Source organism: Anguilla rostrata, chromosome 2, assembly GCF_018555375.3.
Source record: "Anguilla rostrata isolate EN2019 chromosome 2, ASM1855537v3, whole genome shotgun sequence".
Classification (NCBI taxonomy): domain Eukaryota; kingdom Metazoa; phylum Chordata; class Actinopteri; order Anguilliformes; family Anguillidae; genus Anguilla; species Anguilla rostrata.
Window position 1 is genome coordinate 3,786,910 of NC_057934.1, and position 15,262 is coordinate 3,802,171.

General features: G+C 48.0%; 1 protein-coding gene across 2 annotated transcripts; it reads right to left on the bottom strand.

Annotated features, from left to right (window-relative positions):
• Positions 1 to 3,734: 3,734 nt before the first annotated feature.
• dtd1 (D-aminoacyl-tRNA deacylase 1) lies at positions 3,735 to 14,363 on the bottom strand. Of its 2 annotated transcripts, none has more exons than XM_064316197.1 (6): positions 14,113 to 14,359; positions 12,985 to 13,075; positions 11,713 to 11,948; positions 10,873 to 10,970; positions 5,709 to 5,876; positions 3,735 to 4,526 (listed from the first exon to the last, which is right to left on the bottom strand). In XM_064316197.1, the coding sequence occupies exons 1-5, from the start codon at positions 14,153 to 14,155 to the stop codon at positions 5,721 to 5,723; spliced, it is 624 nt and encodes a 207-aa protein (XP_064172267.1). In that variant the 5' UTR covers positions 14,156 to 14,359; the 3' UTR covers positions 3,735 to 4,526; positions 5,709 to 5,720. The 2 variants fall into 2 exon arrangements, with proteins under 2 accessions (XP_064172267.1, XP_064172277.1); XM_064316207.1 differs by lacking the exon at positions 3,735 to 4,526 and adding an exon at positions 4,888 to 4,906 and having other exon boundaries at positions 14,113 to 14,363.
• Positions 14,364 to 15,262: the final 899 nt, after the last annotated feature.

Genomic DNA, 15,262 nt, shown 5'->3' on the forward strand with positions numbered 1-15,262 from the left:
ACCCCATCCACGATGCCCTGTCTTGAAAGTATTCAACAGACTCCGATACACTACTTTGCCAGAAATATGTGGACGCCTGACATCCAACATTTCATCCATAATTATGGGCATTAATATAGATTTGGTCCACCCTTCGCTGCTATAATAACCTCCACTCTTCTGGGAAGGCTTTATATCAGATGATGCAGCATTGCTGCAGGGATTTGCTTCCATCCAGCCAGAAGAGCATTAGTGAGGTCCACATACTTGTGGTCATATAGTATAAATTGAATGTTTGTGGATAAATGGAAGTTCTGGACAGGGCTTCACGTTATGGCAATAAAAACAATTAGAAACCAGAAACACAAAGGAGATTTCTGGTTGCCAATTTTTGTGTTTGGACATTTGCCCTCTTAATTTGTGTAAAAAAACAAAAAAAACAAAAACAAAAAGGCAACTAATTTAGTTCTTTCGAGCCAGCCCCAGTGTAACTGGGTACTTTTCTTTTCTCGGAAAACCACCCTATTTACATTCTTTCACACAGTTAAACTGGGCCTATTCCCACGCAGTTAGCGCTCTCTCTGCACGCCAGACGGCACGTGCGTCAGGGGGGCCCAAACGGCGCCGAATTCGCTAACAGAGCACACCGATTATTTGGGATGTAACGCAGCTCAAGTATTTTATCAGAGGGTAAAACCGTTCGGGCTTGTTGCTCCGCGAAAAAAAAAAAATTACAGCAGCTCAAACAACGGCGTGTTGCTACGGACAACGGAGGGGTTCAGAAAAGCAGAGAGGAGTACAGAAAACAGGGACCCCCCACACGGCAGAAACGGGGTGCTCTGTGCGTCGGTGGCGTTTAATAGCAGAACAGCACAATAAAGCACAAGATAACCCGTCATTTAAAAAAAAATCTGACGGTTTAAATCGGAAGGGAAAACGAAAAACAGATTCAGTGCCGTTCCGTTTTAATGATCCTGCTACTGCTATGGTTTAAAAAAATAAATTAAAAAAAGACTTTAATTGCGGTTGCCTTACGTGCAGTGTTCTACGTCCGAAAAATGCTGCTTTGACTCAGATATGCGTTGCCACTACTGTTTATAGAGCGGGTGCAGTTTCCGTGGCGACACAAAACGATTCATTCAGGGAGAATTTTTCAGGATGGCAGACAGATACCCAATATACCCAGAACCTTGGCATGGTGTCATTGGTGCTTTTCTCCACAATATTATCAGAGGACAGATCAATTTACCATCAAAAATTGATTTTAGGGTAAAGTTCCCCTTTAAAAATCCATTTCACAGCTGCCTAGGGTTCCTTCTATTTCGGAGCGAATAGGAAATTCACATTTTTCAGTTGTGAAATGAAGTGCCATAGCTGTTTACTCAGTAGCGTTTCATGAAACTACAATTGGATACAGCGCCTCGAGCATACACACACACAGATGCACACACGCACACATATACACACACACTCACAAACACACACACATACACACTCTCACACACGCACAAATCGCTCCTTTTCTCCTGCCACTGATGAAGTTTCAAACACTCAAATCTGTATCTGTGCACCAGCCGAGAATGTTCGCATCTGAGACACTCCATTCACGCCCTGTGCTCTACGCAACATGGAGTTCCCTTAAAAAAAAAAAGCACTCAGGGAAGACCTTCAGCTGGTACGCCGGAGTCACGCGCCGCCAAGCTCGGATCTCTGTCCCGCTCGGCTTGCCCTCCGGGGGAGAAAGACACGACTCGCGGGTCAGGAAGCTCGGATCTCAACTCCGCAGGCCTCCGTCCAATGAGCTGCCTCCGTCAGAGGCACAAGGGTTGCCCGCACGCGTCTTCACGCGTCGCTGCTTCCTGAAACATTGACAAGGGGGGGGCTGCTCCGTGTGGCCATGTCGCCGCCACAGGAGAACTGAGCTGTGATTGGTTCGCCCACTACTCTGACAACCAATACTGGCAAATCAAATGAGGATGGGTGAAAAAAAAAACACAAGCGGTTCCTAAGCGATATAAAATAAAAATAAAATTTTTATTTGTGCTTTATCCATTTTCAATTAGCACTACGCATTAGATATGTCATATTACTGTCAGTGCCAATGCTGTATTAATATTCAAAATAGGTTTGCAAAAAATTGTTTGCCTGCTATAAGAACACTGAATTTGGGCGTAAATTCAGGAGCTGGATCTCCGGACCTGGACCGGAGGACAGACGCAGAAGCCCTGCTGTCAGGCCGATCGATACGCCCCTCGCCATCGAGCGCAAACACGCTCGCTGTGTCGCCGTGACAACGACGCCCGCATCGAGCGCGGACCCGGGGGGGGGGAAACCCGGAACGCCCAGCCCCCCCCTTCCCAGGGGCTCTTCTGCCATCTCAACGCATCTCCCAAACGGGAGATGATGACAGGAATTCCAAAGACGGATCGAGGACAGCGCGCGGAGCGCCGGGACGCGGGAAGACGAGGCGATCGCCTGTAGAGGAGCGGGACGGGCCGTGAATTTCCGAAGGCGGATTTGATTTGCGCGGGAATCCCCGGGGGGTCAGGAGTTGACGGACGACGGTCGTGGTTTTGACGTCGGACGAAAGCTACGACCGAGAGAACAGGCACGCCGCACTGCTCTGCTTCCCCGAAACACACCCCCACGTCAAACGAGACAGAGCGAGGTTTAGCGTGGAGAGAGTTAGCGAAATTTCAGTGTGGGCAGAATCCATTAATCCGAGTCCAGAAATCCCTGATCACAGACGTGGCCTGGGAGCGAGCGTGCAGGAGTTTCTGGAAACACACGTGTTGGCACGGGGATGCTGCCGCTCATGACTGACATGACTGCAGGTTGGATATCTTCCAGAAACTCGGTTTTTCAAGCAGCGTTCAACCGATTTACACAGCGGGATTTCCAGTGGAGAGACCGGTCTGAAAGTCGCGCACGGGACTCCTATCCCATGATCCCCGAGCGTGCGGTTTCATACGCCACCTCGCACACAGCAGCCACATTCATAAACAGGAGGGGGAGTCACGCCAAGGGGGGATTCCGTGTGACCTGGCAACCGCAGGGAAATCAAAGAGAAAGAAGCGGGACCGTCTCCTAATTGATGATTTATGAGGGAGGAGGGACGCGTGTGGCATTGATCCATCGGGCGTGGCCACCCGCTCGCCGAAGGGATCGGCAATCCTTGGGGTCAGAAGGTCACGTCTCAGACGCACAGAAGAGACTGAAATGTGCCTAATTGGGACTTTGATGATGTCAGTAACATCTCTCTCTTTCTCTCTCTCTCTCTTTCTCTCTGACAGCAGGCCAGGGATTCTTTTTTGGCTGAGGGGGTGGCACGAGCACGACAGGAAGTGACACGTACAAAGAGAACACGCAGGGGGAGTGAGAGACGCGAGCCGTTTTAGTGTCACATGGGGCTGGCCGTCCTTCATCACATCCCAGGAACAAGCTTCCGGAATGTTCATGCAAGAGAGTCGCAGCGATTTAGAATGCGCTCAGAATCAGGAACTAAGTTTACGTTTCCCCCTTATACACACACACACACACAGACACACTCGCACACACACACACACACACACACACACACACACAGACACGCACGCACATTCACACACACACTCATGCACACACGCACGCACACACACACACAGAAGCATGCACCAGAACAGAGGACACATTCCCCGTCAGCTTGCTAATGCACATGCATGCAGGGTCACGTTTAAATGAAACATCACTCATACCTTTGACAGGTAGTGTGGAAATGTAATTTATAGCTGCTTTAATGGCTTCCACTATACATCCATGATGTGCAAGTCCTGCCTCCGTAGCCAGTGTAAGACTGAACAAAACACCGCGTAGAGGTCACAAACACACACACACACAAACACACACACACATATATGCATATACACGCACTCACAAGCACAGAGAGTAGACATGATGCACCACATATCATATTTACAAAGATCATGCAAACAAAACAAGATAAACAGTACAATCTGAAAGCCGGGCTCCGAAAAAAAAGACGGCAGATGTGTGTGTATTTTTTTCCTTTCCAAAAAAAGACACAAAATGCATACAAATCCAACTTTACGTTCGAACCCACAGACCGACAGATCAAAGATATGAAGACGCATTACGCTCAAGACTGGGGACGGGAGGGGGCGGGGGAACCAACGCGTAAAGCGATGACCAATGAGAATAAATCTCGCCGGGACTCAGATGTTGACGTCTGCTTCCGGCACTTTCTCTGTCATCGTTCAGCGTGTTTTGGTTGAAATGTTTTGGCGCCTTTTGCCCCGTCCTTCCAAAGCGGGCGGAGAGGCGGTGGTGGCAGGAGTGGCGTCGGTTTCCGTGGTGTCGATGGCGGACAGAGAAAGCGGTGGTGTCCCCGCTGCCCAATCCCCCCCCCCCCCCCCCACAGAGGGAGGCACGTCAGGAAACGGCGAGGTTCGTGGCGGGTGGGGGAGGGGGGGGAGGTCGCCGAAGATGTTAAACTCTCCCGGGGATTCTGGGTAGTTCGTTAAGTCTCAGCAACAGCGCTTTCTGCCAAACTAGAAAAACCAAACAGAGACAGATCGCCGTCATTACCGCCGCTCCCTTCACAGCCCGCACTTCTGACGCTGACAGTGGGGAGGTGGGGGGGAGGGGAGGGGAGGGGTGAGGGCAGGTGGGGGGGGGGGCGGTAACACACGATGATTACGCCTTAAGAACAGACTTCGGCGCTCTGATGCTGTGTTTTTCCTCTCGTTTAATAATGCAAAGCGGGAGAGACCGCGGTGTGTTTTTTTGGGGAAGTTCACAGAGCACCGTGCACACACACACACACAGACACACACACACACACACACACAATCTCAGTCTGTGACAGAGTGGCCTTATGTAACTCTCTGAATCCTGATGCGCTGAAGCTCATTCTCGGACTCTGGCAACCCTGTCGAGGGGAGTTGTGCTTAAGAGCAGCCAGAGACAGGGTTATGAAAGAGGATGGGCTGTGTCATCCACCATTTTTTACTGGTCAGCTAAGGGCTGTGCAGCAGCGAGAGCCAGCAGACCCTATGGACCACCAGGACCAGGATTAGCGGTACCGCTTCCTTCTACAGTCCCTTAAGTACTAGGTATTTACCAGACAAATACGTGCTAAAAAAAGAGCACATAATTGGCTAATTAACATAGGACAAAAATGGCTAAATACTAAGAAACTAAAACTGAAATACTGAGAAACACCTCCTCTATTATTGATCAAGTCAAGCGAATAACTGGCAGTTAAGGTCGAGGTTGCTAACAGCCTGAGATTAATTGCATACTTCCCAGGAATTTCGATAATACCTTCTTGGAAACGCCTCTGTTATTAGAAAGTAAGCATTGAGCTATTCTTAGCACTTATTTCCCTGGTAAATATCCAGCACTCAGGCGCATGAATACAGCTGTACGAAATGAGTATGGTACCTTATCGAACCTGTGTTTTGTAGTTCTTCCAATGACCATGATGTGCACTTCTGTACGTCGCTTTGGATAAAAGCGTCTGCTAAATAAATGTGATGTAATGTAATGTATGTAAAAGGAAGTGTTACTGCGTTGGCCACCCCAGTTTCACTCCTAACCTAAATCAACGCATCACACGTCTCTGTACCGCCAACAGGAAGCCGGAGGACCCGAGCTGGCCTCACTGGTGCGGGGGAGAGGTCACCCGCCATCCCATTAACAGCGGGAAGCACCGGGACGGGCGAGCTCACCGTTTTCGGGGATTAGGGCTCCCTCTCGGACGAGACGTCCCCCTCCGCCCCGCTGCTGGCGCTGGGGTCCACCTTGGGGCGCGAGGCGGCCTTCTCCCGCGCCGAATCTGAGGGGGGCTTGGGCCGCGTCTTCTCCTTCCTCTGCTGCTGCTTCTCCTGCTTGGAGAGCTACGGGGGGGGGACAGGACGCCAATAAGCCCTTTAAGGTGTGAGGTCACAAATACACGATTAGAATGTTCCGAACAGAACACTCTAATGCCGATTCTGATTCCGAGCCCTGCTCTGTTTCCTAATCCTGCTGCATCATGGGGGCAGTCAGAAAGCGAGCAATAGCGCCCCCCCCCCCCCTCCAGGGTGAAACGGCCCAGCTCACAGGCGACCCCATGCAGACACCCCCAAAAAAATTAAAATTCCAGTCATTCGAGCAGCGGATGTTTCTAGCGAGTGCACGTACAGTCCCTGGCCTGTGCAAATAACATGGCGGGGGGGTAGTGACACCGTTGGATATCATCGTCTCGGTATTGACTCTCCGATGGGGAATTCACTGATGAAGCCACTGAGATTAGCCCAAACGGCGGACGGCGGGGCCAGTCGAGATGCATTCTGACAGCAGGAGCTGTGCTAGCCGTCTCCAGCGCGGGGCCTACAGCTCATCCAGAGAGCCTGTGACCAGGCTGATAAGAGCTCTCCGTTCAGGCAGTATTTGACCAGAGGGCTTCTGTGTACAGACACGCGCAGATAGGCTAACAGACAGCTGATTATCATATGGATTATTATCGCACCCGAGCCAAGGAAATCACAGCACATGGCCTGAGGTGTGTGCCTAAGTAGTGTATGTGTGTGTGTGTGTGTGTGTGTGTGTGTGTGGCATGCATGTTAAATAACTGCTGAGATTATTACCAATTAGAAGGAAAAGATTCACCCCCCCCCCCCCTCTTAATCTGACTCCCTGTGACCAAACTGGAACATTGCAGGGCATCACAGTGAATTAATGAGCTTGGAGAAAATGATAGAATGAGGCCTACGTGATTCTGGTTTGCCTTTCTTGTTTGCCTATTTCTATATTAATGCAATGAAAACTGCAAGGAGAAACAGATTTTTTTTTGTATATTAAATGAGACTCAGCCAGATTTCAAACCTTCCCTAAGCACAGTGACCTCAGTCATCAATCATTGTGACATGGCAGAAATCAGGTCCACTCATGAAAGGATCATTTATTTCTGAATACTTCCCCAGATTCGGCAGAAGCTCTTATCCAGGGCAAATTATAACGAGCAGTACAAAATGAACATCAAACACCAAAGGGCAACATGACATCCCTAGTATAAGTCATAAGCATAATTTATAGTTGCGGGCTTTCTAAACAATCTAAATCAGTAAGCAGCAGAGTTCAAGGTCAAAGTCCAACTAGAAGATTGTTGATTTAAACTGGATGAACCCGGGTACCGACTGAAGAGGCGATTCGTCACAAACCGCCACAAGGTGGCCAGAGACTCTTTCCTCCAAACTCGAGAATATACCCCATTTGATCCTCGTTTCTCTTAAGCGCCATCGTTGCTTCCGGACGTGCCAGCCAGGTACATGACTGCCGTGAGAGAAATTAGCCGAACAGATGTGCTGCGTTTCTAGGGGAAACCCAGCGAGAACATTACCGGTTTTATTAATCTGGTTTTGAAATCAACGAACGTTCCAGTTGCCGGCTCAGTGGCCACGATGGAACACTTCGGAGCGGAACACTCAACGCGGCGCTCTGATAGGCTGCGCTAAAACTTTTATGACGGCCAAGGAAATATTTATAACATAAATGTGACATTAAGACCGTAACATCCTGTTGGAATGTTTTAAAAAGCCTTTGCATTATTCATACCTCTAAAGTCTTAAATGTAATGAGGAGAATGGATCTAGATATCAGGCCTGGCATACATTAACATTCAGTATGTGCACGTAACCGTGGAAAACAGAGAGGCTGGGCACGAGGACATCTGAAACTAGCGAGGAAAAAGCAGTAGCTATTAGCGCTTCTGTGTCAACCAGCACTTACACATTAAATAAATATCATTTTAGAACATCGCCAGGGAAGCATGGGCCCATTGAACTATTAGATAGCTAACTAAAACTGGCGTATATCATACATATATATTTTAATAATATTGCATTCAGCTTGTAGTTATTTTAAATATCTCCACGATCGTTACATGCAAAATAAAATGCATGAAAACCCTATAATTGCGCATCGCAGCGCACCATTGATTTTGAGCCGAACCTGGGCCATGGACTTGGCTGCATTTGGCTGCATCAGCATTTCAGGCCGGCGAAGCGATGATTTATTTCTGATTTTTTTTTTCAAAGGCTCCCGGTGTGCTAGCCTCGTACGGTAGTTAAAAATACCAAGCGCTTCATCAATAATAAAAAAGGAGGCGGTATTCATGGGAGACTACTTAAAAAAAAAAAAAAAATTTATTTATTTTCATGAAACCCCATTACAGGTACTGACAGTATGCGGCAAATCCAGGTTCCGCGTGCAGCTTGGCCTACTTTTGGCATCGAGTGAGTCAACCTGGTTCAGGAAAAGTCGGCGCGCGCTCGTTTTCAAACAGACAATAGGGCCAGGTGCAATCACGACTGTGGTTCCTCCACTCTAACTCCCCCCCACCACCACCCCCCTCAGGCATTGCACAAGAAAAACCTTGCTTTAACTGCCGAGACTTCCCACTATACAATCCAGGTTGCAAAACATTCACTGAAATTTCCAGCTTGGTCGTATTCCCAGGTTTAAAAAAAAAAAGTAAATTAATAAAATTAGAATTTTAAAATAAAAAAGAAAGGGCTGTCGATCGATTTCTGGGTAAGCTTGCTGACCTCTGTTAAAGTTTAATCCCACCTAGAGGCCGAGTCAGGGAACAGCGCCTTGGAACAGTCTCCAAAACAGACAAAATTAAAATTCCGAAGACTGTGTGCTGGCACCCGACTCGTAAACCCATCGGCAGGCATTTAAACTGAACAGAGGTCAGGCCCCACCTCGTCAAAGCATCTGGCATGGCAGCCATGAAGGAAATCAATCAAAAAAAGGCCAAACGTTCTCAATAAATAAAATAAGAGAAGACAGACTTCGTGCTGTACCCGGTAGACAGGGACGGCGTGCATGATGCCTGGGCCCCAGAAAAAATTATTTCAACGGGCCCCGCCCCCAATCAATGGCCAACATTTAGGAGTGAGGATCACTCTCTCTCCTGGGCCCCCCCCGGGCTGGGCCCGGGACAGCTTCCCCGGTTGTCCCCCCCCCAGACGCTGGGCCTGCCGGTAGACTCCGTCTCTGAACAGCGTGTGTAAAAAGTCATTTATTAATTAATTAATAACCTTATTAATTCCCATCCACAACGTTGAGAGCTCGCCACCCCATTACACAGGACGGAGTGTGGCACAGTGGGTAAGGAACTGCGCTCGTAACCGAAAGGTCGCAGGTTCGAATCCCGGGTAAGGACACTGCCGTTGTACCCTTGAGCAAGGTACTTAACCTGCATTGCTTCAGTATATATCCAGCTGTATAAATGGATACAATGTAAAGTGCTATGTAAAAAGTTGTGTAAGTCGCTCTGGATAAGAGCGTCTGCTAAATGCCTATAATGTAATGTAATGTAATGTACACAACACTGAACGCACAGAGTTAATCTGCGTGTATCCATTCAGTTTACAAAAACACACTCCTCTCTCCAGGAGTCCATGCGCATGTGTGCCCAGCTATATGTCAGCCACCATAATACATTCTGAGTTCTTGTCAAAATAACGACTTTTCGAGACCATGGCAACAGGGACCTTATAAAGGCCGATGAAATTGCAGGCGAAATAAGTCTCAAGATCCGAGCGTGCGCTACGATGACTCATAAGAAAAATCACTGCGGTATGATTGCAGATATATGTTTAAAAGAAGAAGTAGAAAGAAAAAAATAATAAAAGAAAAAGAAAAATTATTTATGTTCCCGATACAATTGGCGCCTGCCCGCCCACCGCGGCGCCGTCTCCATGGAAACGGATTGGGGAGCGGGAGGCAGGGGCCGGCGAGAGTGCCAGGGTCCCCTGCGGGGCGGCAGGGGCGCTCACGCTGTGGGCAGCGAACCCTGATTTTCGTTGCGCCAATCAAGAGTCGCCTACTCACGCCCGTCAGTCACGGGGTCACGGGCAGCGGCGGACATTTTCTTTTCTTCTTCCGCTCCGACGGTTTCCGCGAGGCGGATAACTAACTCCGCCTCTCACCGGGACCGGAAAACGGCCTGCTACACACCGCGTCCAGAGCAGCCAGAGCGCTGGTTTCTAAAAACAGCGCCCCAAATCTAGGCGACGAACTGAGGGGAAAACAGCGCCCCAAAATGTTTTCCCCGAAATGGGAATTTTTCAGTAAATGAACTGCACTTCGCTTCATTCGCCAAACTGACCGAACTGAAATGGAAGAGACATTGACCCCTTCCCTCGACAGACTTAATGGGCGAACAGATTTTCTGCGACCCGCCTCTTATTAACATTCAGAGTCACATTAGCCTGAATGTGGAAGAACAAAAGTGTTTAGTACTACCGGTGTGGATGTCAGTAATATAATGAAAATAATATAATAAATATATTTGTCATGTCACCCATCTCAATCCACACAGTGCCAATCACTGAGCTACAGCCCCCAAACAATTTCCCCTCCACGACGGAAGGCCTACGTGGGGTGTTTACTGGTCGACATTCACCAGTCTGCTATAGCTAACAATAGTTAGAAAGTTTCCTTATAAAGTAAAAAAAAAAAAGCATGATACTGGAGAGTCTTTAATAACTTTGCTGGTCATTTTGGGAATGAAATAGAATCTCAAGAAAGCAGGAAATGACAACAGCACCACCTACTGCACAACAGAAGCCTTGCAGGCAGGAGTCGATTTGCTTTGCAGTTAAAATGTTTATCAAATTGTAATTTGCAGGACAACTTCAATGGGGAAGACAGATGTGTGAGGGGAAAAAATTCAACCGTCAACATGAAAACATGTTTCACGATCGTCAGTTTTTCAAAGACGTGAACGTTGTTTCTGTTTCACCGTATGCTGTACGTGTTCACAGGAGAGACCAACTGAGAATCTACCCAAGTACAGATCCACACACCTTATTTCAGACTTCGGACAGCTCGACAGCTTACCATTTTGGGGTCCGTCGGCCCTGTGGGAGACTCCAGCTCGATGGTGACGGGTCCATCGTTCTGTATGTGGACCTGCATATAAGCCCCAAACTGTCCATCTGTCAGAGAGGGGACCAACTGTTAGAGAAGAACTGGACAGTTGCTCAGTGCTAGCTGCTAGCCGACCTCCGCTGGGTTATGGTTTGACAGGCTATGCAGCGGGGGGCAGGGCAGGGAGATAAAAATGCAACTTTTAAAACATTTTCCTGTTTTCTTTCAGGCGGTGTCCCATTTCCCCGGTGCTCACCGCGTCAGGAGTGAAAGTGCAAGATCAGCACATTTCCCTGCCGGGCAGAAATAGCTGTGGAGGATAATTAGGCTGGCCTCCGATCCGTCACCATGCCACTGCACGCGCTCAGTAGCCTCCCCCTGGTGGGCCGACCCACTTATCCGTACCCTGCTCCCGCAGTATTCCCTGCTCCCACAGTATTCCCTGCTCTGATCCCGCAGTATTCCCCACTCCTACAGTATTCCCACTCCCACAGTATTCCTGTTCCCACTGTATTCCCTGCTCCTGCAGTCGGGTGGCAGCGGGCGAGGGCAAGTGGCAGCGGGCGAGGGCAGGTGGCAGTGGATGAGGGCAGGTGGCAGCAGGTCAGGGAAGGTGGCAGCAGGCAAGGTCAGGTGGCCGCGGGACAGGGTAAGTGGCAGCGGGTGAGGGCGGGTAGGAGCGGGCGAGGGGAGATGGCAGAGGGTGAGGGCAGATGGCAGTAGTGGAGGGCAGGTGGCAGCGGGTGAGGGCGGGTGGCAGCGGGTGAGGGCAGGTGGCAGCGGGTGAGGGCAGGTGGCAGCGGGTCTCACCCTTGATGAGCTCGGGCTGGTAGGCGGTCCTCATGTGCTCCAGCATGCTGTAGTAGAAGGGCTGCGCCAGCTCGGCGGGCATGGCGGCGTGGAAGTCGGGCTTGTTGCCCTTGAGGATGCACTGCAGGGTGAACTGGCTGACGCACAGCACCTCCAGCCCCCTGTCCATCACGCTGCGGCTCCAGGCGCGCCCGTTCTCGTCCTCGAACAGCCGCAGGTTCAGGATCTTCCGCACCCTGACAGCAGCGAGCTACGACACAGACACCCGCTAGTGGCTAACGCATCGCAGACACACCCGCCTCGCACGAGCGAGCTAGGCTAACCACGCAGCACGCAGGGCTAACGCAGCAACACACCCACACCCGGCCACGCTAGAGCTGACACGCATACCCGCTGAGGCAAACACACACCCGCTAGAGGCTAACGCATTCAAACACACACCCGCTAGAGGCTAACGCGCGCAGACACACCCGCTAGAGGCTAAGCTAGCACACGAGGCACGCGCAGACACACCCGCTAGAACGGCAACGCACCGCAGAACACACACACCGCTAGACTGGAACTAACACTCGATGGGGGAGGACTTTTACTTTCTGAACCTGGATTTTCCACCTCTGGCCATAAATATGCGTTCCATCAAATTAAATATTGCACTAGTTGCCCAATGGTAGTTACAGTTTACATGCAGTTCCTTGAAACACATCACTGACATTTGAATGGAATACTTGAGCATATATCAGGCTGTTTGAAGAAGAGGCGGGTCACTGAAAGCGTATTTGTTCAGTAAATGGATTGTGGGTGCACAAAGTTTTGGAACCTCTGTGACATTGACCTCCCGAAAGGCATAACCACACCGGCAATCCACCAAAATGGGTACTTCCTATGTGAATTTACTTGAGCAGAAATACCAGTGAGAATCACATTTTACTTAATAAAATCACGCTCAACAAAAAGCACTACAGGGCTTGGCCTTGACAGCCTTGAGACAAGCCAAAGTACAACAGTAACAGAAAAACAGAAAATGGAACTAAAACAAGGAGAAATGACTCATACAAAATGACATTGCATTTAAAGCAATATTATATATGCATTATGTTGTCCGGTAAACAAAGTTATGCCCTGATGTGATTTCTCATTATTATAAAGTAAGATGCCCTTTATACACATACACACACACACACACTCATGCGCGCGCACACACGTGTACACACACTGTCCTCTCATTACCTGCCTGTGATCCCTGAAGCAATAAAACAGTCAGAAAGTACTCACATGTAGTCAACATCCTTCTGTGTATCCTCCAAAGAAATGCCCAGCAGAACACACAGGCCTCTTTCAATGGAACTGACCTGCTCCCCTCCCACTGAAATACAAACATCCAACAACTACAGTACAGATTACTGGCTTGGCTTGCAGTGAATTAATACATGATGAATTACGGTGACGAGGCAGGTCCGTGTTCTTACATTACATTCATGTATCAGATGCTCTTATCCAGAGACGCATACATCATAGAATATAAGCACATAAACATGATTTAGCCTAAACTAATAAAAAGATATGGTCAGATTAAACAAGAACCATATGGCTCGGTAGCAAGGTTACCATTTTTACTGATAGACAGAGTTACTGAATTTCTGACTGGTATTGGTTTCTACACATCACCTCTAAATGAATGTAACCGTTTCTGTTATTTTGTGTTTATGCAACCAAAATTGTCGCACTGCTGGATTTACATCGCCATCAGAATAGCAAACAATACGTCACAGCGTAGTTTCCATGAACATAGCATGGTCATCGAAAGAAAGGAGTCCACTGAGCGTCTCGCGCACAGTTCTAAACGCAACAGGCAGAGCACACCCACCCCCGGTGGAACCAGGAAGTGACGCGCCCGGCTTTTTAGAGGCTAAACTTCTTGCTATCGTATTGTATGTTCGCCTAATGCTGAGCAATATTAAACTAACTATTTATTCACCATGTTGCAGCTGCAAAGACCAAGAATAGCTTGCACTTCTGCAATGAATGTTTGCAACACTCGCACCGGAATTTTAAGGTTAATGTACTTAATGCATTGCTAATTTATCTAACGTTATTTTTATTGAGAGCAATTTAGCTGCTGTTTAACTAGCCTTAGACTACCTACCGCATTACAGCGCTATTGGAAATTAGTTAAATGCCACTGGTCAGATTGGTTGGTTAGCAGTATAAGGTTATTTCACCGACGTAACATTGGTATTATATATAATCATGCAATAACCAAGCTAGCTAGCTGCTAGCAAAACGATTTGACTGCAAGGCCCGTCGTTCATGACGACCGGTCAAATAATTTGACCAAGCAAGCTTGAAACCTAACGAAGTATACATCAGTAACGTTTGCAAAAGCTCTATTTGTTTACCAACCTGTCACGCTTGCTTTCGCTACTCTCTGAATGATTGCTTTCATGGTGTTATTTCACGGTTCCTCACTTCCACTGCAGTAACAGCACGTTCAGATTTTCCAGACGTTATCTGGCTACCGGTGTTGTTTTACCACCGCCCCCTTGCTTAACAAAATGGTATTGCATCAGAACCAGATATGCAACATTCACATTCATAATCCTACAATCTAGTCCAGGCAATCGTTTAAATGCCAGTAAACCGGTTAATGGTCACCGGAGCACCAAGGTTATTTAAGGTTGGGGTGTAATCCCAGTACATTTTTTTTGTGTAACTTACATTTTCACTGGGCAATCCTTGGATGACTAATACAGGTACAGCATCTCTCTCTCTCTCTCCCTCTCTCTCTCTCTCTCTCTCACACACACACACACACACAAATCCACTTTATATACAGTTTAGTTTATAGTTAGGGGAATATGTGTTCCCATACTTTTCAGCCACTGCATTTTGGGCAGTGTAATTTTTAAGAAGAACCAAAAAATAACCTCTAAAAAGTGTATAAAACAAGAAAAAGTGAGATAATTCTCAGAAGATTGCTGTGGAAAGTGCAAGCCTGAAGTAACATTACCACTTTACTATCAGAAACCACAGAGGCGCTCTCCACCAATCACGGAGTATGTTGGTAATAGTGCAACAAAGCCTACAGCAATTGGTGGATAATTTCTGGCTATGGGCCCTTCACTGATAAAGGGCTCCTCAAAGTATCCACAAATCCCGATTGTTCCTTTTCTTCCTACCCAAGGTACTCCATGACTGGTGTAGCTCTTTAGCAAGATGTAAAGACACCAGTGTCCTTTCCTGTGCTGCCTGTATCTTTTGCTCCAAGACCGGAAGTGAACATTGTCCAGACTGGTCTTGAAATAACCATTCTCATGAACTTTAGTTTGAACACTACAAGCATTTGAAACAACACCAATTTCAGTAGTTAGCATTCTGTATCATCACATAATTTGTGTACAAGACACAAACATCCTGGTTGACATATTCCACATTATGAACTTTCACTTCAGCACTTAGGCAACTTAGCATACTGTACACCATAGTACAGTCACCATAGAAAGTGTTCAAAGTCAGGATTCAAACAAGGAACCATCAGTTATAAACTGATGGT

Bases quoted from the DNA above. Each gene is read 5' to 3' on its own strand.
- dtd1 (XM_064316197.1), bottom strand. From the start codon at position 14,155: ATGAAAGCAATCATTCAGAGAGTAGCGAAAGCAAGCGTGACAG. The intron at 13,076-14,112 runs GTTGGTAAACAA...TTTGTATTTCAG, and splicing joins AGCGAAAGCAAGCGTGACAG to TGGGAGGGGAGCAGGTCAGT. The intron at 10,971-11,712 runs GTGAGACCCGCT...CCTCTCTGACAG, and splicing joins CCAGCCCGAGCTCATCAAGG to ATGGACAGTTTGGGGCTTAT.